The sequence below is a fragment of the Dermatophagoides pteronyssinus genome, unplaced genomic scaffold, assembly GCF_027571235.1.
Source record: "Dermatophagoides pteronyssinus isolate colony J.1.1.1.1 unplaced genomic scaffold, Derpt_VIB-CSIC_2022.12 sq0008, whole genome shotgun sequence".
Lineage (NCBI taxonomy): Eukaryota > Metazoa > Arthropoda > Arachnida > Sarcoptiformes > Pyroglyphidae > Dermatophagoides > Dermatophagoides pteronyssinus.
In genome coordinates, this window is record NW_027461532.1 from 1,311,950 (window position 1) to 1,337,042 (window position 25,093).

Sequence of the window (25,093 nt, forward strand, 5' to 3'; positions counted from 1 at the left end):
TAGAATTTTTAAATATATAACAGTTGCATTTTCAGAATTTCGCGGCACACCAAAGTGCCGCGGCACACTGGTTGAGAATCACTGCACTAAGGTAATTGAATTTACAAATTATCAATAATTGTTGTTGTTGTTGTTGTTTACGATGTTGATTATCATTGCACAAACAACGTTTAAATAACGTTTTGCTTTATATTTGACCCTAATGGATCTTTGGATCATTTGTATCATCATCATTATTATTAGTGATAATATCTATTATTCAATAAAAAAAATTTGTAATTTTATTAATTTTATTTTCAGAAATTTTTTTTATGGTGCTCATTTATCATCAGCACATCATCATCATCATGATCAGGATACATTCAGTCGAAATAGAAATCGAATATTTTTTTTACAGTAACAATTAAAAAAAATAATGCCGTAACCGGGTAACAAAATTGAATTAGGAAAAATTGTTTACAATTAAATCTCTTTTCATTGGAAATTGCGAAAAAAAATGTATGAAAATAGGTAAAATAATTATTTGAAATTTTTCTAAAAATCCTGAATCCAATGTATCAATCGAATATGACGGGTAAATTGCCATAATAATTTGAGAAATAAAATCTGTTGTTGTTTTAGTTCATTGATTTTCTGTTCGAGTGTTGTTGTTGCGGTGGTTATCGATAAATTGTTGTTGTTATTATTCATAATCATTATCATTGGATCAAAATAATTTGCTGTTGTTGTTGTTGTCGTTGTTAGATTTTGTTGTTCAACAAGATTATCTTTAATCTCTTCAACAATCTGATACCAAACGGTAATCACTTGCATTATCAATGATGATGAATTATTAGTATCTAATTGATTATTATTGATTATCGATGATGTTGATGTTGATGTTGATGGACATGTATTATTAGAAAATCTATGAAAAAATGATGATAATTTTTCATATAAATTAAATAGATTCCATATGAATAAATGCAATTGATTTGAATTGATTTGACCATCTACCAATGATGATGATGATGATATTGGCCATTTTGATTGTGATGATGATTTATTTTGATTTTGGTCATGATTATTACAATGTTCATAAACTGATTGTTGTTGTTGTTGTTGTTCAATACAAATCGATTTCATTAGATTAGATTTTTTCATTATTGAATAATCAATATCTTTTTCTAAACGTTGTAATTCAATCAAACAATATTGATAATATTCATTGAATGAATATTCAATTTGATTTTGATCAATACCACTACCATGATTAGTATTTATTGAATCAATACGTTTATCATTCTCCAATCGTGATAATTTCATACAATTCATAATAAAATTAAATTGATTCAAATGTTCATTTGATTCTTGTTGCTGTTGTTGTTGTTGTTGTGGTTTATGATCATCATCATCATCATTATTATTCATTTGATTAGGAATATTATCGTTCATTTGGTTTTGGTTTAGAATCGGTTGTGAAAATTGCTGTTGATGTTGTTGCTGCTGAACAGATTCATTGATGTCATCACTATTATTATTATCATTGTGGTTGTTGTTGTTATTATTATTATTTTCGAATTTCTTCATATGTTCAATAACATTTGGATCTTTACTCCAAATACTTAATCGTGATGTTGATGATTTATTTTGAATCAATTGATCTAACCATCGTAACGTATTATGTGAATAAATATCATTTTTATTATCATCATCATCATCATTAAGATTATCATTTAATTTTTGTTTCTGATTAACATCATCATTATTATCATTACCATCCATATTATCGGATAATAAATTTTCGATATCTTTATGAATCTGTAAAACTGTATATCCATGGAGTTCAAGATAAATGAAAAAGAAGAAAATCATTGTTCGTTTAAAAAATTAAAATTAACACACACAGACAACTAACCTGTATCACTAAATAATTGTTGCTCATCTTCATCGATAATCCTGTTGATTGATTGATCAATCGATATAAAATTTTCATCATTAAAATTATCCATCGATATTTATCATTTAAACAAAAATTACAAGAAAAAAAAATGAAATTGAAAGAAAAAAAAACAAAAGAATTTCGAATTTACTTAAACGCAATGACGATGATGTAAAAAGGAAGAAGTTAACAAACAAAAAAAAAAAATTCGAATGTTCAAAAAAAGGAACAAAAAGTTTCCAAACACCGACACTAGATGGCTGGCCATAATATCATTTGATGATGATGATCATTTTGGCTCACCAAAAAAAAAAAAAAAAAAAAAATTGGATTTCGTTGACGAAAAAACCAGAAATTATTTGGTTAATGTTTACATGATGCTAAAAAGTTTTATATAGCATATTTCCTATTTAATTTTTTGGTTTTTTTCTGGCTATCTATATAACGTGTCCTCTTTTTTTTTATTATCTTGTTGTTTCGGTCTTCGGAATCACGATTCTATCTTCGCAAAAGATAGACCTTTCAATCAGATTGGATTTCTAGTCAAAAATTTTTTTTTTTTTTTGAAATTAGTGAAAATTATTGTGGTAAGTTCTTTTCTTTTCTTTTAACCAATTTTTCTGTAAAATCATTTAATTTTTTTTTCTAAAATTTTGTTAGATTATTCAATGATGATTACAATTTAATCATAACGAATCTGTCTTGTCATCGAATTGTTAAACAACAAGGACGACGAAAAAAAAATTGAAATGAATCATCATTCTCCTTGAAAACCTTTAAAGCGAAAAAAACAACTATCATTTTATCCTTGTTTTGAAAAGCTAATGAAACCAAAAAAATAATCCATAAAATATGACCACTACATTAAAATCACCAACAAACGAATCATCATTATTTATTATATCACCGGAACAGAAAGCTAAATATGAAGCACAATTTAAAAAATTATGTCCAACCGGTGATTTTATCAATGGACAACAGGCACGTGAAATTTTATTGCAATCAAAATTATCGCCACAAATATTGGCACATATATGGAATTTATCCGATGTTGATGCCGATGGCCGTTTAGATATTAATGAATTTTCGATTGCATTACATTTGATTGCATTAAAATTAAAGGGTGTTGAATTGCCAACAATTTTACCACAATCATTAAAGGTTTGTAAACTCTCATCATTTTATTTTCTGTTTATTTGCTGTCTATAGATATGATTGTCATTATGAGCATTTTATTAATCAATTATGATAGGTTTTGGTTGAACCACCACCACCATTTGCAACATTTAATTCATCATCTGAGCCGATAAATATTGTAAACTCCCTTCAACAACAACAACAACAATCATCGACAACAATGGTTATGAAACCAACAACAACAGCAGTTGGTATGAGTCCATCGAATAGTGTACAACAAATGAAATCAACAATGACAAAATCATCAACATCACCAATAACAGTTATGGCTGAATGGTCAATACCGCAACCAATAAAATTGAAATATACACAAATGTTTAATTCACATGATCGTCAACGTACTGGTTTTCTAACCGGTATTCAAGCACGTAACATATTATTGGAATCAAAATTACCGCAAACAATTTTGGCACAGATATGGAATCTATCCGATGTTGATACTGATGGTCGATTAACATGTGAAGAATTTGTATTAGCAATGTATCTTGTTGATAAAGCAAAACGTCAAGAATCATTACCAGCAAAATTACCACCGGATCTTGTTCCACCATCATATCGTCGTAGTGGTAGTGGTACATTATCACATACATCATCATTAGATGATCCATCATCCGAACATAATGATCTGAGTATGGGAAATAAAAGTAGTTTTGAAGATAAACGACGTGAAAATTATGAAAAAGGACAAGCCGAATTGGATCGTCGTCGTGCTGCATTACAAGAACAAGAACGTCGTCAACGTGAAGAACGTGAACGTAAAGAACGTGAAGAAAATTTACGTAAAGAAAAAGAACGTTTAGAAGCTGAAAGACGACGACAAGAAGAATTAGAATTACAACGGCAAAAATTACTTGAACAAGAATTAGAACGTGAAGAACAGAAACGACGACAACAAGAGGTACGTGAATTAGCACGTAAAGAAATGGAACGACAAAGACAACGTGAATTGGAACAAGCTAGACGAACAGAATTATTAACACAACGAAGTCGATTAACGGAAGAATTACAAAAATTCAAATCCAGACGTAAAGTTTTAATATTAGAACATGAACAAATTGATAAACAATTGAATGAATCGAAAAAATTGGCACAAACATCACGTGATCGTGTTGTACGTTTAAAAACCGAAATCGATGGTATGCGAATAAAACGTGATCAAACATTAGCTAAACAAACACAGATAAAATCACAGATGAAATTATTGACCGAAAAACAATTAATTGTTGAACAAGAAAAAGTACGATTGGCAGCACAGCTAAAATCATTGATTGCAAATGGAACAAATAATGGTATAAATGCTGAACAACAATTAACATCATTTGTATCAATTTTACAGGCAAAACAATCACAAATAAATCAATTACGTTCACAATTAGAACGTATGCAAGAAGAATATAAAATAAAAAAAGAAGATGTACTAAATAGTAAACAAGAATTGGAACGTTTGAAACAAATGTATCAGGAAAAACGACGAAAAGCATCGAAATTTCAACAACAATTAGAAGATAAACGTATTGAAGCGGAAAAAGTTCGTGATGGAAAAGCATCATCAAAATATGCTGCCGATACTGATGTTGCATGGGGACAAGAAGTACCAACAAATTTTGAATGGCCATCACAACAAAATGATGATAATAAAAAAATTGTTGATAATAATCAACAATGGTCAAATCAAAATCAAATAAATCCTACAGCAACGAATTCAATACGAACAAAATTTCGTTATCGTTGTGTATTTGAATTTGAGGCCCGAAATTCGGATGAAATTACAATAAAACCAGGTGATTTGATTATAGTTGATACAAGTGCTTGTTCCGAAGAAGGATGGTTATCCGGTGAAATTAATGGTAAAATTGGTTGGTTTCCCAAAGATTATGCCGTATTGGATGAAGATAATGATGATAAAAAGAATAATGAACAACAAACGGCTGTATTAACAAAAGCTGAAAATGCTGAAGATATTCGTGAAGCAATAGCATTATATGATTTATCATCAAATGAAACTGGTCATCTATCATTCCAAAAAGATGATCATCTTCGTATTACACAACAACAGGATTCATGGTTTTTTGGTGATCTTTTAGATTCGAATGGCCATACAATTGGATCTGGTTGGTTTCCCGAAAGTTATGTACAGATTTCAACAACATCATCGAATCCTGTTGTTGTTGGTGATAAAAATCTATCACAATCATCATCATCATCATCACAGTATTATGTTAGCTTGTTTGCATTCGAATCAGTCGAACCGGGTGATCTTGGTTTCGATGTTAATGAATTAATTAAAATAGAAAAACAAGATGGTGATTGGTGGACTGGTGTTATTATTGATCGTAATACGGGCAAAGAAGATGAAAATCGTAGAGGAATATTTCCATCAAATTTTGTTGGACCTGCTGATCCATCTGAAATTCCGGTAAGTTTTTCATTTTATTTATTCTCTTGAATTTAAAAATATAAAACATTAATTTCAAAAAAAAAGAAAACTACTGATACGACTAATGCTTCCGCTAACGATACTAATACTGCTGCTGCTGCTATTGCTTCAACTTTATCTTCATCAACGGTCAAAGCTACTGTTCAGCAACATCAATCACTTGATGTAAATAAATTTTGTAAAATTTTATCTCTTTTTTTTCAAATCTAACATTTTACTTTCTGTTTATTAATCTTTAGCGTAAAGAATCCGAATCGATAACCGATTCACCTAAACCGACTAAAAAATCGAAAGCAAAAAAACAAGAAATTGTACAAGCAGTAGCATCATATACGGCAACCGGTCCAGAACAATTATCATTAGAAATTGGACAATTAATACAGGTACGAAAGAAAACTCAAACCGGATGGTGGGAAGGTGAATTACAGGCGAAAGGAAAAAAGAAACAAGTTGGTTGGTTTCCGGCATCATATGTTAAACCATTGGGTAGTGGTGTTGTTATTGGTGGAACAGGTGGTGGTGGTGTTACAGTTGCTACATCCGTTAGTCCTGTTGCTGCTGCTGCTGTTGTTTCTACAACAACAACTGAAACATCTAAAAATCCGAATGATGAAATTGAAATTGGTAAATTTTATCTTCGTTATTTTCTGTTAAAATCATTTAATTTTTTCTTGTTTTTTAAATCTTTATAAAATTCATACAGAACGTGTACAAGCATTATATGCATTCAATGCACAACGTAATGATGAAATTAGTTTTGAAAAAGATGATATAATACGTGTTTTAAGTAAAACGGATCCAACATGGTGGCGTGGTCATAATATACGTACGAATGCGGTTGGTTTATTTCCATCCAATCATGTACAACCGGTGTCGAATAATGATGGAGGTGGTGGTGGTGGTGGAAATAGTGATATAACATCATCATCATGTAAGTTTTTCTTTTTTTTTGTTCCAAGAAAGAGAGCGAATTAATTTTTAATTTTATTTTTTCTATTAATTTAAAACAAAAAAAAATAATAATTTTAACACAAATAGATAATTAGCAAAGAAAAAAAAATGATAATTTTCCTTAACACTAATTCTTCTTTAAATCTTTCTCTTTCCTTGAATCAAAAAAATCTTTCCTACTTAACAGAGAAAATATTCTTCGATTCATAATCTCTATAATAATAATAATCAATAACAATAACTCACACTTTTCTCTCTCACATATACACACTAATGACATTTCCATATCAAGAATCTTTATTCTGAAAAATAGTTTGGGTGATAGAAATTCTTACTAGATTATATGACTGTTTGTTTGTTTGTTTGTTTTTCAAAAATTAAAATCTTCATTACTCTTCATTTACACACATGCACACACTTTTATTATTAATGTTTAACAAAAACAAACATCTTTGACATCCATCCAACACCTAATACAAACCTGATGATGTAACTGATAACTGATTATTATTCAATGTTCAATGTTTTAATTTAATCCAAAGAAAAAAAAATGTCCGTTTGCTTTTTCCATTTATTCCGGCTTATTTTATGTTCTCTATGTTCTTTTTGTTTTGTGGTTTGTGTTTTATGTTTTATGTTTTGTTTTTTCTTTTTCTTCAACCCTTTTCTTATAATTTATGTTTTTTTTCACCCATTTTTTTTCGTTAATAATAGTTTTTGATCCATTCAATTCTATTATTACTTCTGTCAAAAATGATAATAATATTTCCGCAAATTCCGTTACTTTTACAACTTCATCTTTATCAAAAGCTTTCAATATTTCTCAATCTATTGCCGAACCTGTTAATGTTGTTATGGATAATGTTAATGCTGCTGCTTTTAATACGAATGGTCATTCAAAGTTATCATCATCAACATCAACAACAACAACAACACATCCGTTTGATTATTTTGATGAACAATTTGAAAAATTATCAATTACGGGCAATAATAAAACACCGATAACAACAACAACAACAACAATCACGAATAACAACAACAACAACATAAATAATATTGGTGGATTTTCAAATGGAAATGATACATTTTTTGCCAATTTTGATGATGCTTTCAAATGAAATCATCAAAATGATTTGAACGATTTTACACAATAACAAAAACATGAATAGTATTTGCATAAACCAAACACAAAACACTACTATTATATTACACACCACCATCAACAACCACTCATTTGATGAAATGAAATGAATTTTAGATAATATTTTATAAATTGATTTGTTTTTCCTGTTTAAATTGAATTTGCATGCAAATTTTTGAGAAAAAAAATGATAATGATTTTAATTATAAAAAAAAAGTTATTAGAAATTGAAATTGATAATAATAAATTGTTTGTTTGTTTTTCTCTCTCTATCTCTCTCTCTCTCTCTTTTTCATTCTATCATTTTTCATAATCTTTTTCAATTTGCTCGCTCTCTGAACATTTTTTGTTTTGTTTTGTTTTGATTTCCTGTTTTTTTACTCTTTCCCTTTAATGATTTACCTTTTTTTTTCACTCTCTCTCAGATGAACATTATTCATTATCAATGGAGAATCCGGATCAATTCATAAATGACGATAATGATGATTCATTTGATGATGATAATGATAATGATGGTGGTAGTGAAGATGATCAACAGATATCAGTCCAACCAAATCATTTATTTAATAATAATAATGATGATAATATGGATGATGATTCATTTGATGATGATACATCAGATGAAATTGATGATAATAATGATAATATGGAACATTATAAATCAGTTTCATTAAAAAATTATAATAAGAATGATAATCGAATGGAAAATTTTAATGAAACAAGAAGAAATTTAATATTTGAATTAATCAGCACTGAACATGATTATATAAAAGATTTATATTTTGTTATTGAGGTAATTGTTGAATATTTCTTTTTTTTTCGTAAACCAAAACTTATCATTTTATTTTCAAAACAACAACTATAGAATTATGCGAATCGTATTGAAAAAAGTCAATTGATATCGTCAAAAGATTTTGAATTAATTTTCAATCATCTTGAAGATATTTATGATGTTAATCGATTGTTTTTCAAGTAAGATTTCTCAATGTAAAATTGATTAACAAAAAAAAAAAAAAAAAAAAAAAAAAATATTTTAATTTTTATTTTTATTCAATCTCATTAGAGATCTCAGTGAACGTTTACGAGAATCATTGAATCGTGATTTTAATTTCTGTGATTTATTTCATTATTATCTTGAACAAATGAAACCAAATTATCAAAAATTTTTTACCAATCAAATTAATGCATCTAAACGATTACAGAATCTAATCGAAACAAATCGTTCGTTTGAAAATCTTTTACGACAAATTTCAATTGAAACAAAATCACATTTACCATTAAGTTCCTATCTGATTAAACCGATGCAACGTATAACAAAATATCCATTATTAATTGAAAAAATTCTTCAATATACACCGAAAAATCATGATGATTTTGATGATTGTCAAAAAACATTAGAATTTGCTAAAAAATTTTGTTCCGATCTGAATGAAACCTGTAGAAAAACGGATAATTTTGATAAATTACATTGGATACAGCAACATGTACGAATTACATCGAAATTATTTCCCCGTTCAATTGATTTTAATTCGGAAACACAATTTCTTGGACCACGTACATTAATACGTGTCGGTATTCTAATCAAAAGTCCATCATCACGTGTATTGGTAGGATTTTTATTCAATGATTTTTTTATGTTAGTAACACCGGATAAAAGTGGTCTTAAATTACGAAATGTTACGAATTTTTTCCAAACAAAACGTGCCTATTCAACAACCTATACATTATATCGAAAACCAATGATATTGGATCAATTTCAATTGGCCGATCTAATCGGTTTTGAACAACAATTAAGTCCATCATTATTTCGGCTATATTTACCCAAAGAAAAACGTTATCTAAATTTACGTTCACATTCACATAATGATTGTACACAATGGTTAAATGATATACATCGTGCACAACAAACATATAAAGATATATTATCTAAATTAAAACGTAATAATATTATATCGGTTGGTAAACCAATCGGTAGTTTATTCATAACAATTGTTGAAGCTGTACAAATCTATACAATTAATCGTAAGTTGATCTAATTAATTAATTTTCTTTTTTCTTATGAAAACATTTGTTTATAGCTGAAATTGATGTTCAAATACATATTTCGATTGGTCATGATTGGGATCATATAACGGGAACATTTCAAACACCGATAATACAATGTCCAAAAGGAAATTCTTTACGAAATAATTCATTTAATCGAATGCAAAATAATGTGAATAATATACGAACATCATCATCATCTTCATCAACATCATCATCATCAACGAATAATAATGTTAATATATCATCATCATCAACAACAACACAATCATCATTTCGTGGTCCATATCGTATTGAATGGAATTATGATTCAAAATTATTATTTTATAATTTTGATGATTATCTTTTAATACGTTGTACAGATGTTAATCCATTCGAACCAAATCGTTGTTTAGGTGAACGTCGTTTATTATTAAGAGATTTATTTAATGAAAGTAATAGTATTGGTGGTACTATTACACAGAATATTCAACTACATGCACCACAAAATCAGGAACGTTTTATGAATCTATTTGATCATAGTCATCAACATTGTCGTCCATCATTATTGATTAAATATAAATTTCTTGTGTATAGCCAAAATAATGGTAACAGTTAACATTCCGAATTTTAATTGGAATCAATAATTGAGGTTAATTATTTGGCCTTAATTTCATTTGCACTAAATTCCAGTTTATCATTTTATATTTTTTCTCCATGTTTGAAATGTTTGAAAAATTTAAATTTTGATTTATCATTTGAAATATTATTTTTGCTTTATCATCCATCAACGTCGAAATAAAAAATGATTAATTTTTTTTTCTCCATTAAATGAATATGATTATCATGATTATTTCTGATTCAAATTTGAATCATTTTGGTCGATTTTATTGAATTGAAATTCTTAAAAAAATGGAAAAATTCTGTGAAAAACTTGAATTTTTTCAACAATTAGAATCATCATCATCATCAACAACAACATCGAACGATAATAATAAATCGAATGTTTTATCATTTAAACGATCATCATCCTCTTCATTATGTACGTTACCGGAATCGAAAATTCAATTTAATAAATTTTCATCAACAAATGATTTGACTGTAAGTATTTGAGACAAGTATTTTTTTATTTGAATTTGTTATGTAAAATTTTTTATTTGTAAACAATTTAAAAATAGAATCATAATGAAAAATTTGCTAATGAACGTTGTTACGAAATTAATCGTTTGACTGGTTTATTGGAAAATCAATTACAGAAACAAAATCAGTGTCAAAATCGTTGGCTACCTTCGGGTGCAGTAAAATTATTTCCATTAAAACAACAACAGAATGATGAATTAATTCGGTCATATGATTATGGTAATGGTGAAGAATATTCTTTTTTCGATGATGACAATGATTCATTCACAAGCGATGATTCAAATGATCAACCATTTGGTCTTGATTTACAATGAAATGATTTTTTTTGTTTTGTTTTGATTTGTTAATTTCTTTGCATTTCTTCACTCATTTCTCTAATGTTTTTATATAGATGGCTAATAATAGCCAAAACAATAAAGATCATTGATGAAACTAATAAAAACTGTACAATCATATTGATAAAAAAGGAGAATGTTTTGAATAATTTTCTAATGATATGATAAACAATAATCATTATTTCTAATATAAAGATTATTATATGTAGTTTTATACGTTGATTTCGTTGATTTGTTTTATCCATTCGATCCAAAAACAATAACAAAAATGCAACAGTAAACATAAGAAAACCATAGTAATGATGATCAAGAAAAAATCTTAATGAATAGATACTTATTGCAATGATTACCAATAAGCTAATTGTACCATCATATAGATATTCAATTTGACATGGCTTATATTCGTTGGAAATTGGTGAATTACCTAATGTAAGATCAAAAACAAAGTCTAAAAATTTACGATATTTATCATGCCATAATGATTCACATTTTTGTTCATTATAATCAAGAGAATAAAGATGTTGATCATAATAAACAAACAATACAATGAATAATGTTAGAACAATAATTGTTGGTATCGATAATCTTGGCCATAGTAACCAACGATGACCGAATCGATGTATTCGTCGATATGTTTGTTGTAGAAAACGTGTGAACATTAGATATATAAAATATAGAATGGCCAATATCAATAAAATGTCTAATGTTTTATCATAATGATCATTTTTTACCACAATATTCGAATGATTCATTTTTGTTTTTTTTCTTCGAATCGAAATGAGAACAATGCTGACGTGTAATGAATCCGTATGAAAAAAGAGACAAAATGAAAATCTTACAAACAATTTATATAAACATTTTTTTTTATCATCAAATTCGAACCGCAAATTATCACCAAATATGATAATGAAACAAAAAAAAATTAAATCACGTTGATCATGAATGGATCATCATCGGTTCGATCCTCTTTTTTTTTTTCTTTCTTTCTCTCTGTTGTTGTTGTTGTTTGGTGCTGGTTTGATTGATTCTCACCCTCTTTATCACCGCTAAAGAATTTTTTTTTCTTCTTTCGATATAGCAAGTGTGTTTTTTTTTTGTTTTTTTTTTTTTTTTGGTTTCTGGAACAATTTCTCCTTAAGAATTTTCTTTTTTTTTCGTTGATTGTTTATTATATCCATCAAATGGATTTAAACTCATATTGTGATAAGTTAAGATATTTTTTTATGGATTTTTTATTTACTGATTTGTTTTTGGTAAAAATGTGAATGATGATGGTTGAAAACAAACAAAAAAACAGATTTCAAATGGAATCCATAAAAAGACTGGATTCGAAACCGAAAAAACATTATGGCTAAAAATTATCAGTGATATTTGATTTGATTTTTTTTACTTTTCGTCTTTCTTAATTCGCTTGAATTAATCAATCAAAAAACAAAGCAAAAAAATCATCTGAAATTCAAGAAATGGCCATACAAAATATTCATAAACAAGCTATACTTAAATTGATTAATTCATTTACAACATTCAAAACTAAACATCATCAACAACAACAACAATGCGATGGTCAACAATCCAATAATAATAATAATTTTTTCACATCTTCCAATCAACAACAATCCGAATATTTATTATTTAAAGAACCACAAACATTGATTGATTTATCATCGTTAACACGTTTAGGTTTTATTATATCAAAATTTGAACAGTATTTTCGTCCAAATTTATTACTTATTAATGGTGTTGGTGGTGGTAGTGTTGGTAATAATAGTGATAATAATGATAGTGACAATATTTTGGGCATCCAACAACAACAACAGCCACAATCTAAAATAAATAATCATCAAAATTTATTATATTTACAACAGATAAATATATTGATTGAATTTATTGAAAATAATAATTTATTACGTAATAAATTGGAGAATAATAGTAATAATTTAGAAACAACCGCCATACAACAACAATCATCACAACATGTTCAAATGTTAATATTATTAATACGTGATTGGATGTTACAATTTTATTTGGATAAAAGTTTTATTTATGAATTATTTCCATCGACAACAACCAATGGTAATATTGATTGATTGATTGATCGATTAATTTTCTTATTTTGTTTTTGTTTTTTTTATTTGTCAATTATCTTTAGAGGGAACGACATTTTCATTGATCGATATCAAAGAGAATAATATATTTCTTATATCATTATTAATATTTAATATTCTTTATAAACTTCGAAATTCATTTAATGATTATCAATTATTATTAGAATTTTCATGGATTTGTTTTAACGATCTCGAACCATATATTAATCTAGCTAATTTAGATAATGATTATATTTATAATATGTTACAATCATCAATATTGAATGCACGAATGGAAGAAGAACATCAACAAAATCAACAACATTTAAATACACATCTTAATAGACAGATTGAAACAATGAATCAAAAGATTGTCGAATCAAAAAAACGACTACTTAATTTAGAATTACAGAATAATCAACAATATTTAAAACAACAATCGATTCAATCATCATCATCATCATCGGGAAAAATTCATCAAATGAATAAAACACCGATGAAAATGCATCAAACAAATGAATCATCATCATCATCATCTGTAACCAAACAATATTTGACAGCAAGATCAGGACATCCACAACAACAACAACAACATCAACAATCATCATCATCATCATTAGCTAATCTATCACATCAATCATCGAAAATTTTTCCATCAATTGGACAATTTAATATCGATCATATTCAACAACAACAACAACAGCATGGCGGTCATCAGCAGCAACCGCAACAACAAATTCATCATCTTTCTCATCATCAACAACAACAACAACATCATAATCAATCGAATAAATCTTCGAATGATTTAAAACAACGTAAGTTTTAAAAATTTTAAAAATTTCATTCTCATTAATATTGTCGATATTTATTAGGAATGGAAAGGCCATATAAATGTGAAACATGTTTGAAAACATTTCCAACAAGTTATAAATTGAATCGTCATAATTATTCACATTCCGGTGAAAGGCCTTATATGTGTCAATGGCCTAATTGTGATAAACGTTTTAATGATAATTATCATTTAAGACGTCATATGAATACACATACTGGTGAAAAACCATATCCATGTATTTATCCTGGATGTACAAAACGTTATTCACGTTCAGAAGATTTACGTAATCATCAAAAAACACATAATAATAATAATAATTATAATGGTAATAATAATAATAGTGGCAATAATAATTCACAACAACAGCAACAACCATCAAGTACAACATCATCATCATCAATATCATCATCAACATCATCAAATAATGGTAGATCATCATCAACGAATAAACAGAATGGTCAACAAAATATTGGTGTAAATCTTAGTCAAAATCATGATCATCAACAGCAATCTCAATCTGGAAATAATGTTCAACAACAGAATTTAGTTCTTGTTCAACAACAGCCGCAACAACAACAACATCAAATACATCGAATGAATCAATCGATTACTGATCCACAGATATTACATAATCAATTGAATCAATTAAAACAACGTTTACAGCAACATAATTATTTACAAGAATTGACAACAGCGGCAAATTTAGCTGTTCAACAGCAACAACAACAACAACATGTTTCTTCGGGTGGTGGTAATAATTCTAATAACAATGGAAATTCTCGTACAAATTCGGGCAATGGAAATGGTGAAAATGATTCAATCGTTGTACAACAACAACAACAAACACAATCGGCACAACAAACAATGATTATAGAGGCGACCACTAATCAACAACAGCATCAATTATCATCACCACAACAATCAGCAGCTAATAATCCAAATACGCAACAACAACAACAACAGACAAATAATCCAAATCAAACACAAAATTCTGCTGCAAATCAATTGCAACAACAACATTTGACTGAAAATTATTTCTAAAATCTCGTTTTTTTTCATCCCATTTGATTCTCATTTTCACTTTTCGTTTGTTTATTTTTTTCTCAAACACTACTATTTGATTAATTATATTATTAGTTTGTTTCGTTAATCTAAATAGATTTTCAATTTAATCATTTATGAATTTGATGAATAAAAATATTTGATTTTTTTTGCCAAAAAGAATTTGAATTCGAAGTGACGAACGAATCAATTCGATAGCATCGATTATTCGGCAACAAAAGTCATTCTTTCGAATGGCTTTTTTTTTGTGTTTCTGCGTGTGTCTATTTTTTTTATTAGTTCAATTTCTTTTGTTACAAATCTAGATTTTATATTCTAAAATTATAATTTAGCATCCCGAATAAATATGGATGAAAATCTGGATATAAAACCAACATTTGATCAGGCAACAACATCAGTGAACAATAATGATCAACAACAATCATCAATATCATCATTTTATCCATTACCACCAATGCGTTATATAAAACAATTTACCGATATTAATGTTCGTAATCGTTGTACACCGTTGCCACCAAAACCATTTATACCCGGATCATATCTAATGTTTGGCCAGAATATTACTATTGATGATACAATTATACGATCATTAGAATCACAAGGTCTTCGTCGTTTATATCCAAGAGAATATGATCATAAACGAGAATTGAAAAAAATAAATGCATCAATTTTAGTTAATTTTTTAGATTTAATCGATGTACTTATTCGCTGTCCAGATACACAGAAACGTGAAGAAAAATGTAACGATCTTCAATTATTATTTATAACGGTAAGATTGTTTTTTCCGACAGATCATCATTTGATTCTATGTATATTCCACACAGATGCACCATTTAATAAATGAATTAAGGCCACATCAAGCACGTGAATCAATACGTGTATGTTTGCGAATGCAAAAAAAACAACGAGAAGAAACTACCGCCAAATTATCGAAACAAATTGAACGTATACAGGATATTATTCGTACAGCTATTAAAAATATCAAAGATAAGGATATTAATGATTTATTACAAGAAACATTACCCGAAAATTTTCAATCAAATACAAATATTTTGGATGATAATCATTCACCTGTATTGAATGGTCATTATGTTCATAAAAAATCCAATGACGGTAATAATGATGTTGATGCTGATATTAATAATGATGATGATGATGGTGATGGTGATGGAGGCGATATTGGTATACCATTACGACAATCAGCAATATCGAAAATGACCGAATTAGATGCATTCATGTGTGATCTGATTGATGAACAATTCTAATCCATTAACCATTTCATATAAATTTTTTGTACAAAATAATAATAATCATCATATAAATTTAATCATCTTTATTTTAAAAAAAAACTTTTTTTAACAAACAATTAAAATGAAAATAAAAAGGTGACAGGTGATCAATTAATTAAGTATGACATCTTTGAGTAGTTTAATAGTTAAAGTAGATAATACTCTTTCTCCAAAAAAAAAATAATAATTTTGTGAACACATCGTTGTTTGTCTATATCGAGATTGTTTTCCAAATCTTTGATTTACCGGGGTGTATGTGTGTAAATGAGGGGAGTGAAGACTGGCAGTCAGATTTTAATTGGAAACAAAAAAAAAACGATCATGAAAGTCGCATCTTTTCCAGAATTGGTATTATCTGATCGAATGATGGCCGTTTTCCTGGATCTTCATTCATACAAATTTTTATTAATCTTGCCATTTGTGGTGATATACCCGGTGGTATTGATACACGTAATGCTTCCAAGGCAATTTTCATACCGATTTCCATTGGTGGAAATTCAGCAAATGGTACCTGTCTTGTTGTTAATTCCCATAATAATATTGCAAATGACCACATATCTGATTTAGCAATATTAATTTCACTATGTTTTTTTTGTAATGCTTCGGGTGACATCCAACCTGGATTATAGAATTTATTTTTTTCTTGAAATGAAAATTTTGCATCCGCCATATTGATACGTGCAGTTAGATCTTCATCGATCTAATTGATTTGATAAATGGATTAAAATAAAAATTTATTATGAGAATATCAAACAAACAAACATACCATAACATGTTTAGATGAAAGATAGAAACGAGGTATCAATGGATTTAATGTATGTAAAAATGACATACCACGTGCAATATCGATTGCAAATTGTAATGCACGTTGTGAATCAACAACAATTGGTGAACCTTCATGTAAAACTTTATATAATGATCCATATGGCATACATTGATTGACAACTACCAAATTTGGTGGTGAATTAACACAACCGATTACCGGTAGAACATTTGGATGTGAGAAAATCCTTAAACGTGGATATTCTTCGGCAAAATCACGCGGTATTCTTGGTGACATTTCACCCGAAACGGCTAAAAATTTGGCACAAATATCTGTTTTATTTCGTTGCCATATACCACGCCATGTTTCACCCGATGGTGTTGTGGACATTTTTTGTTGTAATAATAATTCCTCTAATTTTAATCCAGCAAATCTGGATAATGTTGCATCACGTGAACGTTTAGTTGTACCAAACCAGGCTTGATCTTTATAGGGAAATTTTCTTGATAAATCTTGACCATTACGCATTGCTAATTGTTCAAGATCTTCACGAAGAATTGCTTTACATTTATCAAATGGAATTTCACCATATTTATTTGTAATATTACATATTGCACCCGAATTGATTAAATCTTCAGCAACATCTTTATAACCCCAGAAACATGCATAATGAAGTGGTGTATTACCATGTTCATTTAATAGATTAAAATCTGCACGATTTTTAATTAATAAATTAACAACATCACGATGACCATGTGCTGCAGCCAAATGTAATGCCGTATCATCACCCATATTGGTTGCATTTAGACGAGCACCTTTAGCGATTAACATTTCAACAAGTGAAAGATGACCGGAAAATGCTGCCCAATGTAATGGTGAAAATCCATGATCATCGCTATTTTTTTTTTTTAACCAAACATAAAACCAAATGAATATTTTATTACATGAAAATACTAATGAATGTTACGAACCCTTGATTCATATCATTGGCAATATCATCCAACCATACACGAACCAATAACGCATTACCATCTTTACACCAATGAAATATATCGTCCATTTTTATCGTTTGTTTTTTTGGTCAAAGAAAAAAAACTTTACGGTCCAAATTTTCCAACAACAACAACAACGAAAAAAATGAATATCTTTGTTCAAACGAACACAAAATAGAAGAACTTTGAAACAAACTTTACAATTTCCAAATTAATGGTGTCAAAAAATTTTTTTTTCAAATAGCCAAATAAAGTATTACAACAGCCCAACTTGTTGTTCTTAATTCATTCGTGTTTGTGTGAATTTTCTAAAATTTCAATAACAAAACTAACTAATTTGTAAGAGAATAACAATTTCTTTTCTTTTCCTTCTTTTTTTTCTTCTTCTTAATTCTTCTTCTTTCTGGCTGATCATCAAATAGAAATTTTCGTTCGTTTGTTTTGTTGTATGTTTACAGAAAAAATTAAATGAAATTTGTGGCAAATCGTGGGCGAAACTGTATGATAAACAAATATTTAGTTTTGTTTTTTGTCAATGAAAATCAACCACCATTTTTTTCACCACTTTTCCAAAAAAAAAAAACATTGATTTCTATTTATGGATATTTTCTGGGTGTGTGTATTTAACGATACGCTAAAAGATATAGAGAAACAAAATGCTCAATCGGATGAATGCAAAACATAAAACGAAAAACAGGGAAAAAAAATATATATATTTTCATACACCCACACACAGATTATCATCATGCAAACTTATTTACCACCATCATCATTATCGTTATATATTTTTTTTCTGAATAAATCAAATAAAATTAGACAAACAAAATTCTGTTACATTGTTTATGAACAATGATGATAATGATGCAAATTCTTTATAAAAACAAACACAAAAAATTTGAAATTCTGAACATTTTGAATCAAATTTGAAAAAGAATGGATCGTGATGATAATATTTTAAATATTTTATTAAATAAAAAATTCATTCAGCTTTTAGATCAAAATGATGATGATCATAATGATGTTGTTGAAAATTCTTTTCTTTTATCTAAATCGGCTATTTCTTACATCGATTTCGATGCTAATGTACAAACAATTTCCTATCAAAAACTTTTGGATTATTGTCGCCAAATTCGTAAACGTTTAATCGAATCATTAGAATTAAATGATATTAAACCCATAAAAATATTGGAAAATGTTTCCATTGATAATTGTGAAAAAATTTCAATTAAAATTCCCCAAACATTAGTTATTTATGGTGATTGTGGATTATGGACACCTATTTTTATGTTGATTGCAAATATAATGAAATTATCATTTTATTATGTATCGGATCAAGAAATATTAGTAAAAAATATTGAACAATTTAAATCATTATCATTGTTAACAGGTATTCTAATCACTCATCGTTATCGAAGTCAAGAACTTGAACAAATTTTAAATTCTTCCACTGATGATGAGTTTATCATCGATAATATTATTGATGATTTTTTTATTTTTCTAAAAAAGTCATCACCAATTGATAATCATCATGATGACGATATTGATAAAGAATTTCAATCAATAAACATTTCCTATCTAATCAATACGTCCGGTACTACAACCTCGATAAATCGTATATCGAATAATACGAATAATTCGAATGTTGTTGTTTCGAACAAAACAATTTTTGTTACACATTCATCTATTCAACGAAATGTTATCGATTTTTGTAATGAATTCAATCTAATAGCTGATGATATTGTTCTAATATGTTCATCATTTTCATTTGATCCATCAATCTGTGATATGTTTTTGGCATTATCATCATTTTCTCATTTAATTATAACCGATAATAGTGTTAGAAATGTTGGCGAAAATTTTGCAAAAATTATTTCCGAATTCGAAATCACCTATATGACAATAACTCCATCACTTTGGTATCGAATCAATTATTATTTATTGAAAATTTTTCAAAAATCATCATCATCATCAATTCATTTACGTTTCGTAAATTTTGGCGGTGAAATATGTCCAAATCAAAATCAATTGAAAATTTTTCAACAATATCCAATCGAATTTCGTAATCTTTATGGCCTAAGTGAAATGAGTGTATGGGCTTCAATGTTTAAAATCGATGGTATCAGTTCCGTTGATCAAGAAATTCCTATTATGGGTCGTTCACTGATCGATACTAATGTATCATTAGATCAATATAATGAAATAATATTGGAAAGTAATGTACGAAAATGTTTAATATTCGAATCGAATAATATTGAATGGAGCTGGTATTCTCGATTGATGACCAATGATTTTGGTATCCAAATCGATAATAATCTTTATTTTGATCGAAGAAAAAGTTTTGAAAATTTTATCAAATTGAATGGAATAAAATGTCATTTACGTGCAATTGAACAATCATTGATACAAGAATTTGGTAAACCTGATGATGATCATAATGATTTTTTTATTCAAAATATTTTGATTAAAGAAGATGAATGGCAAAATAATCTTCGGTTTTTAGAAATTATAACAACTATTTGTAGTACTAAACCTGATCAATATGATAATGATAATATTAAACAAAAAATTGCTACTTTTATTCGAAAATTTTATCCAAAAATAGCATTTCGAATACATTTGATTGATTCATCAAGAATTGTTTGTTTGAATACAAATTCTAAATTAGATATTAGTAAATTATATCAAAATATTGATCCAAATCAAATACCTACCCTGTCCAATGATTTGATTTGTAATGAAATCAAATCAATTATTTCGAAAATATTACATTCAACAGAAATTGCAACCGATAAACCGCTTAATAGCTATGGAATCGATTCAATGATGGCAGTCGAAATTACCACTTCAATTGAAGATTTATTTTCATTATATAATGAAGATATTTATCCATTATTATTCACTCATACGATTGATCAACTTGTCGATGTCATTATTCATATGATTGAAATACGAAAATCTAATAATAAAAAACAACGAACATCTAAAAGATATGTCGATCGGATAAAATCTTTCGATACTATCGTTTCGATATCGAATTCGTCATTTCGAATCGAACATTTATGGTCATATTTTATGGAACAATGTGTCGATTCTTCACCATTGTTGATTCACTTGGATGATTCGATGGTATGTTGTTATTATTTACAAATGATGATTTTGTTTTTATTTTTCTTCATACAACAATATTTAAATAGACAACAATGATAATTTGTACATCACATTCCGGATTAATCAATACTTTTGTTGAAAATATTGAACAAAAAAATTATTATTCCATACGATGGTCACAAAGAATTGCTAATCGTATTGAAGCAAATCCTATCGCTAGTTCGGATTGTGAACTTGTCTATGTTGCCGATTATTCGGGTTTAATTCAAGCTTTTGATTTGAAATCTGGTCGTATAGTATGGCAATCAAAAACTAATGATCAAATCAAATGTTCACCAATAATATTTGCCGATTCTTCAATTGGTGAATTAATTCTATGTGGTTCTTATGATCATAATCTATATTGTTGGCAACAATCAAATGGTTATATTCGTTGGAAAATCGATGTAAATCAATCGCCAATTTTTGCCAGTCTTATTGTTTGGTATGATCAACTTGGTAATAAATGGTTTGCTGTTGTTTGTACGCTGAATGGTACGATAGGTTGTTATCATCTGATCGATGGTCAACAACGTTGGAAATATAATCATTCGAATCGACCAATATTTTCAACACCAAAAATTTTCAAAGATAATCTTATAGTCGGAATGACTGATTCAAGATTGATTTCCATATCATTACAGAATGGTTTGATAATATGGGAATTGTTATTGGAAAAAATGCCAATATTTTCATCACCTTGTCTAGTCAAACAAAATGATAATGATGATGATTGTCGAATTATTATTGGAACAAATGGTTGTTCGATTATGTGTACAAAATTCAATTCCAAACAACCAGAATGGATATTCAAAACTGAATCGAATGTTTATGCCGATATTATTTATCTAACCGAATTCGAACGATTATTAGCAATCGAAACAAATGGTAAAATTCATCTATTAAATCCCAATGATGGACAATCAATTCCAATCAATGGTTTCGATCATTTTAATGCTGAAATATTTTCATCACCTGTTTATAATGTTAATCGAAAAACATTTTTAATTGGCTGTCGTGATTCATATGTACATTGTTTATCGCTTAAAGAATCTGTTTAATCATTCAACAACAACAAAATAGACACGTATTTCAATTCTGAATTGATATTATTATTTCTTTATTTCTTATTAAAAACAATATACAGAGATAAAATGTTATTCTTTCTTTTTTTTTGAATAACAGAATTTCAATGATGAGTGTTTGTGTGAGTGAAAAAATATACCCAAATATTTTTGTGTTTATATACTTTATAAAGTGGTTATTCTTTTTCATTATTTACAAATGAATGAATGATAATGAGTGATAATGGAATTGTTATTTCTTTCGAGAATTTGATCTCAATTTATTTTTGAATGTTTTTCATTATTATTATTATTGTTGTTGTTGATTTTTATTCTTATTCTCTGCATGTATCCATAAATGGCGATTTAGATTATATTTACGATTAAAACGTTGATCACAATCCGGCCATGTACAAACAAATGGTCGTGCACCAGTATGTGTTTCCATATGTCGTTTTAGATGATAATTATAATTAAAACGTTTTGAACATGATGGATAATCACAAACAAATGGTTGAAAACCACTATGTGATTTATTATGACGATTAAGATTATATGCATTGGCAAATATTTTGTCACAAATTACACATTTAAATATTTTCTGATTACCCGGCGTCGTCGTTCCACCAGTCATTGTAGTCGATGTTGTTGTTGTCAATGGTGATGATGAAGATGATGATGATGATGATTGATGTTGTAGTTGTTGTTGTTGCTGTTGTTGTTGACCAGTAATCGTAGTCATTGATGTTTGATGAGAATTTCCAATCGTATGTGATATAACTGTTTAATTAATATATTGAGAGAATGAAAATGATTTAATTTTTTTCAATTACTTACGTTTAATATTATTATTCTCAACAATATTTGATTGATCCAAATTTGGATTCTGTTGTTGTTGTATAATTGAAAATATTGTTGATGTTTGATCACCCGATACTGTTGTTGTCATATTTGCTGGAATGTTAATCTGTTGTTGTGGTTGTTGTTGCTGTTGGTTATTCGTTTGTTGTTGTTGTATCAACATTGTTGTTGGATCGATTAATTGAATCTGACCAGATTCAGTCAATTTTTTAAATAAAATTGATTGTTGTTGTTGTTGATTATTTTGTTTTTGTTGTTGTGGTGGTGATATTGTTAAAGTATTCGGATCCATCATCATTAATGCTGTTGTTGTCGATGATGATGATGATGATGATGATGATTTTTTACCACGTCCTTTTGTTGATTTCGATATTCCAGATGGACTAATCAATGCTGCTGTTGTATCATTTGTTGTCTGTATTAGATGATATTGTTGTGGTCCTTGATGATTTGGACCCATTGATATGGGTATTAGATACATATTTGCACCAATGCCACCACCACCATTACCTAATGATTGATTATTTGTATTATTTGTTGTAATCATCATCGCTGTGGTTGTTGATTGATTCGAATTATTATTATTATTATTATTGATATTAGAATTCAAAGAGGTAGAAGAATTTGTAGATTTTCCACGAACATTCGTCATCGTTGTCGTATTGTCATTTTGATTTTCAAATACCAAACCCGAATTACCGAATATTGGTAGCTGGCTATTCTTTTTTGTATTCAATTGATTAAATTCATCAATCAAAATACCAAGACGAGATAAATCTTCAATAAATTGTTTTGTTTTATTCAATGTACGACAACGATCGACTAGATGTATACATAATCTAGTTATAGTGGCTAATTTTTGATTTTCACGTTGTAAAATCTGTAATTCCATCTGTAAACTATTATTATTATTATTGTTGTTGTTGTTATCCATTGATATCTGTTGTTGTTGAACTTTTGGTTTCATTATATTATTGGTTGGTGATGATGATAAATGTATTATTTGGCCACTAATGGCTGATGATAATGATTGGCTTAAAGCCGTTGACGGTGATGTAGATGATGATTGCGATGAGGATGCTTGTTGTTGTTGTTGTTGTTGTTGTTCATGTTGCTGTGATGATTGATAAACAATATTTCGATGATTATTATTAAGATGTTGCTGTTGTTGTTGTGGTTGATGATGATGAGAATGATGATATTGTGTGGTGGTAGTTGTGGTCATCATTGTTTCCATTTAAATATTCTATATCGTATGAAAAAAAAGAATTATCAAACATAAGATATTGATTTTCTTTATAAAGTTTTGCAAAAACGAAATTCGAAATTCAAAACACGGATTCAATTCGATTTGATTGAATTTAAAGATTTTATTTATTTTGGCAATTGGATCTTACTATTTTTTTAAAAACTTAATTTCCGAAGCAAAGAATTTGGATAATCGAATCAAAACAAAACAAAAAAAAAACGTAAACAAAACGTAAACAAAACAGAAATATAGAATACAACTTTCCAAGCAAATTCGAATGATGATGATAATAATGATGAAATTTTTTTTCTTTCTTCAATGATCAAAGATGAGATGAACGCGAAAAAAAATGAAAATCAATCAGTGAAATTGTTACATTCCATAACTGTAATATTAAAATTTTATAATTAAAATTATTTTTATTTAAAAAAAAATCATGATAATGATGATTGGAACCAACAACAAAAACAACAACATTTGGATTCAACCCCCGATTTATCACACACACACGCAAACCGACATATATAACGTATACACCAGGACACCGCCCCCTCGCAATGGAAGCTTTTTTTTCATATATCTTTTTTTTTTTTTTCAAAAATATTC

The 25,093-nt window shown here is 28.1% G+C and overlaps 8 protein-coding genes across 9 annotated transcripts; 5 read left to right on the forward strand and 3 right to left on the reverse strand.

Annotated features, from left to right (window-relative positions):
- Positions 1-55: 55 nt before the first annotated feature.
- On the reverse strand, positions 56-2,238 carry LOC113789049 (uncharacterized). Its single transcript, XM_075820927.1, has 2 exons — positions 1,898-2,238; positions 56-1,808 (listed from the first exon to the last, which is right to left on the reverse strand). The coding sequence occupies exons 1-2, from the start codon at positions 1,989-1,991 to the stop codon at positions 535-537; spliced, it is 1,368 nt and encodes a 455-aa protein (XP_075677042.1). The 5' UTR covers positions 1,992-2,238; the 3' UTR covers positions 56-534.
- Dap160 (dynamin associated protein 160) lies at positions 2,238-10,501 on the forward strand. Of its 2 annotated transcripts, XM_075820917.1 has the most exons (10): positions 2,239-2,508; positions 2,582-3,082; positions 3,174-5,534; positions 5,601-5,720; positions 5,795-6,179; positions 6,259-6,486; positions 8,073-8,440; positions 8,513-8,619; positions 8,711-9,669; positions 9,726-10,501. In XM_075820917.1, exons 2-10 carry the CDS (start codon positions 2,774-2,776, stop codon positions 10,286-10,288), a joined length of 5,400 nt encoding a protein of 1,799 aa, XP_075677032.1. In that variant the 5' UTR covers positions 2,239-2,508; positions 2,582-2,773; the 3' UTR covers positions 10,289-10,501. The 2 variants fall into 2 exon arrangements, with proteins under 2 accessions (XP_075677033.1, XP_075677032.1); XM_075820918.1 differs by lacking the exon at positions 5,601-5,720 and having other exon boundaries at positions 2,238-2,508.
- Positions 10,502-10,581: 80 nt separating this feature from the next.
- Positions 10,582-11,180, forward strand: LOC142645200 (uncharacterized). The gene is made up of 2 exons (XM_075820928.1): positions 10,582-10,770; positions 10,848-11,180. The coding sequence occupies exons 1-2, from the start codon at positions 10,582-10,584 to the stop codon at positions 11,121-11,123; spliced, it is 465 nt and encodes a 154-aa protein (XP_075677043.1). The 3' UTR covers positions 11,124-11,180.
- A 1,104-nt stretch (positions 11,181-12,284) lies between these two features.
- Positions 12,285-15,272, forward strand: LOC113789048 (uncharacterized). Its single transcript, XM_075820925.1, has 3 exons — positions 12,285-13,217; positions 13,294-14,043; positions 14,101-15,272. The coding sequence occupies exons 1-3, from the start codon at positions 12,608-12,610 to the stop codon at positions 15,099-15,101; spliced, it is 2,361 nt and encodes a 786-aa protein (XP_075677040.1). The 5' UTR covers positions 12,285-12,607; the 3' UTR covers positions 15,102-15,272.
- A 72-nt stretch (positions 15,273-15,344) lies between these two features.
- Positions 15,345-16,536, forward strand: MED7 (mediator complex subunit 7). The gene is made up of 2 exons (XM_027338476.2): positions 15,345-15,891; positions 15,947-16,536. The coding sequence occupies exons 1-2, from the start codon at positions 15,469-15,471 to the stop codon at positions 16,385-16,387; spliced, it is 864 nt and encodes a 287-aa protein (XP_027194277.1). The 5' UTR covers positions 15,345-15,468; the 3' UTR covers positions 16,388-16,536.
- Ilk (integrin linked kinase) lies at positions 16,427-18,384 on the reverse strand. The gene is made up of 3 exons (XM_027338462.2): positions 18,146-18,384; positions 17,178-18,069; positions 16,427-17,111 (listed from the first exon to the last, which is right to left on the reverse strand). Exons 1-3 carry the CDS (start codon positions 18,232-18,234, stop codon positions 16,731-16,733), a joined length of 1,362 nt encoding a protein of 453 aa, XP_027194263.1. The 5' UTR covers positions 18,235-18,384; the 3' UTR covers positions 16,427-16,730.
- Positions 18,385-18,855: 471 nt separating this feature from the next.
- Aasdh (Aminoadipate-semialdehyde dehydrogenase) lies at positions 18,856-22,460 on the forward strand. Its single transcript, XM_027338434.2, has 2 exons — positions 18,856-21,292; positions 21,361-22,460. The coding sequence occupies exons 1-2, from the start codon at positions 19,100-19,102 to the stop codon at positions 22,372-22,374; spliced, it is 3,207 nt and encodes a 1,068-aa protein (XP_027194235.2). The 5' UTR covers positions 18,856-19,099; the 3' UTR covers positions 22,375-22,460.
- On the reverse strand, positions 22,410-25,009 carry LOC113788956 (uncharacterized). The gene is made up of 3 exons (XM_075820926.1): positions 24,636-25,009; positions 23,215-24,484; positions 22,410-23,157 (listed from the first exon to the last, which is right to left on the reverse strand). Exons 2-3 carry the CDS (start codon positions 24,473-24,475, stop codon positions 22,688-22,690), a joined length of 1,731 nt encoding a protein of 576 aa, XP_075677041.1. The 5' UTR covers positions 24,476-24,484; positions 24,636-25,009; the 3' UTR covers positions 22,410-22,687.
- Positions 25,010-25,093: the final 84 nt, after the last annotated feature.

What these genes read in the sequence shown, in the direction of transcription:
- LOC113789049 (XM_075820927.1), bottom strand. Translation starts at nt 1,991, where the DNA reads ATGGATAATTTTAATGATGAAAATTTTATATCGATTGATCAATCAATC. An exon ending in ACAATTATTTAGTGATACAG is followed by an intron (nt 1,809 to 1,897) that starts GTTAGTTGTCTG and finishes ATGGATATACAG; the next exon opens with TTTTACAGATTCATAAAGAT.
- Dap160 (XM_075820917.1), top strand. Translation starts at nt 2,774, where the DNA reads ATGACCACTACATTAAAATCACCAACAAACGAATCATCATTATTTATT. An exon ending in TTTTACCACAATCATTAAAG is followed by an intron (nt 3,083 to 3,173) that starts GTTTGTAAACTC and finishes CAATTATGATAG; the next exon opens with GTTTTGGTTGAACCACCACC. An exon ending in AGCAACATCAATCACTTGAT is followed by an intron (nt 5,721 to 5,794) that starts GTAAATAAATTT and finishes ATTAATCTTTAG; the next exon opens with CGTAAAGAATCCGAATCGAT.
- LOC142645200 (XM_075820928.1), top strand. Translation starts at nt 10,582, where the DNA reads ATGGAAAAATTCTGTGAAAAACTTGAATTTTTTCAACAATTAGAATCA. An exon ending in CATCAACAAATGATTTGACT is followed by an intron (nt 10,771 to 10,847) that starts GTAAGTATTTGA and finishes ATTTAAAAATAG; the next exon opens with AATCATAATGAAAAATTTGC.
- LOC113789048 (XM_075820925.1), top strand. Translation starts at nt 12,608, where the DNA reads ATGGCCATACAAAATATTCATAAACAAGCTATACTTAAATTGATTAAT. An exon ending in TCCATCGACAACAACCAATG is followed by an intron (nt 13,218 to 13,293) that starts GTAATATTGATT and finishes AATTATCTTTAG; the next exon opens with AGGGAACGACATTTTCATTG. An exon ending in TTCGAATGATTTAAAACAAC is followed by an intron (nt 14,044 to 14,100) that starts GTAAGTTTTAAA and finishes GATATTTATTAG; the next exon opens with GAATGGAAAGGCCATATAAA.
- MED7 (XM_027338476.2), top strand. Translation starts at nt 15,469, where the DNA reads ATGGATGAAAATCTGGATATAAAACCAACATTTGATCAGGCAACAACA. An exon ending in TTCAATTATTATTTATAACG is followed by an intron (nt 15,892 to 15,946) that starts GTAAGATTGTTT and finishes TATTCCACACAG; the next exon opens with ATGCACCATTTAATAAATGA.
- Ilk (XM_027338462.2), bottom strand. Translation starts at nt 18,234, where the DNA reads ATGGACGATATATTTCATTGGTGTAAAGATGGTAATGCGTTATTGGTT. An exon ending in GCCAATGATATGAATCAAGG is followed by an intron (nt 18,070 to 18,145) that starts GTTCGTAACATT and finishes AAAAAAAAATAG; the next exon opens with CGATGATCATGGATTTTCAC. An exon ending in TTTCATCTAAACATGTTATG is followed by an intron (nt 17,112 to 17,177) that starts GTATGTTTGTTT and finishes CAAATCAATTAG; the next exon opens with ATCGATGAAGATCTAACTGC.
- Aasdh (XM_027338434.2), top strand. Translation starts at nt 19,100, where the DNA reads ATGGATCGTGATGATAATATTTTAAATATTTTATTAAATAAAAAATTC. An exon ending in TTCACTTGGATGATTCGATG is followed by an intron (nt 21,293 to 21,360) that starts GTATGTTGTTAT and finishes ATATTTAAATAG; the next exon opens with ACAACAATGATAATTTGTAC.
- LOC113788956 (XM_075820926.1), bottom strand. Translation starts at nt 24,475, where the DNA reads ATGGAAACAATGATGACCACAACTACCACCACACAATATCATCATTCT. An exon ending in TGAGAATAATAATATTAAAC is followed by an intron (nt 23,158 to 23,214) that starts GTAAGTAATTGA and finishes TTAATTAAACAG; the next exon opens with TTATATCACATACGATTGGA.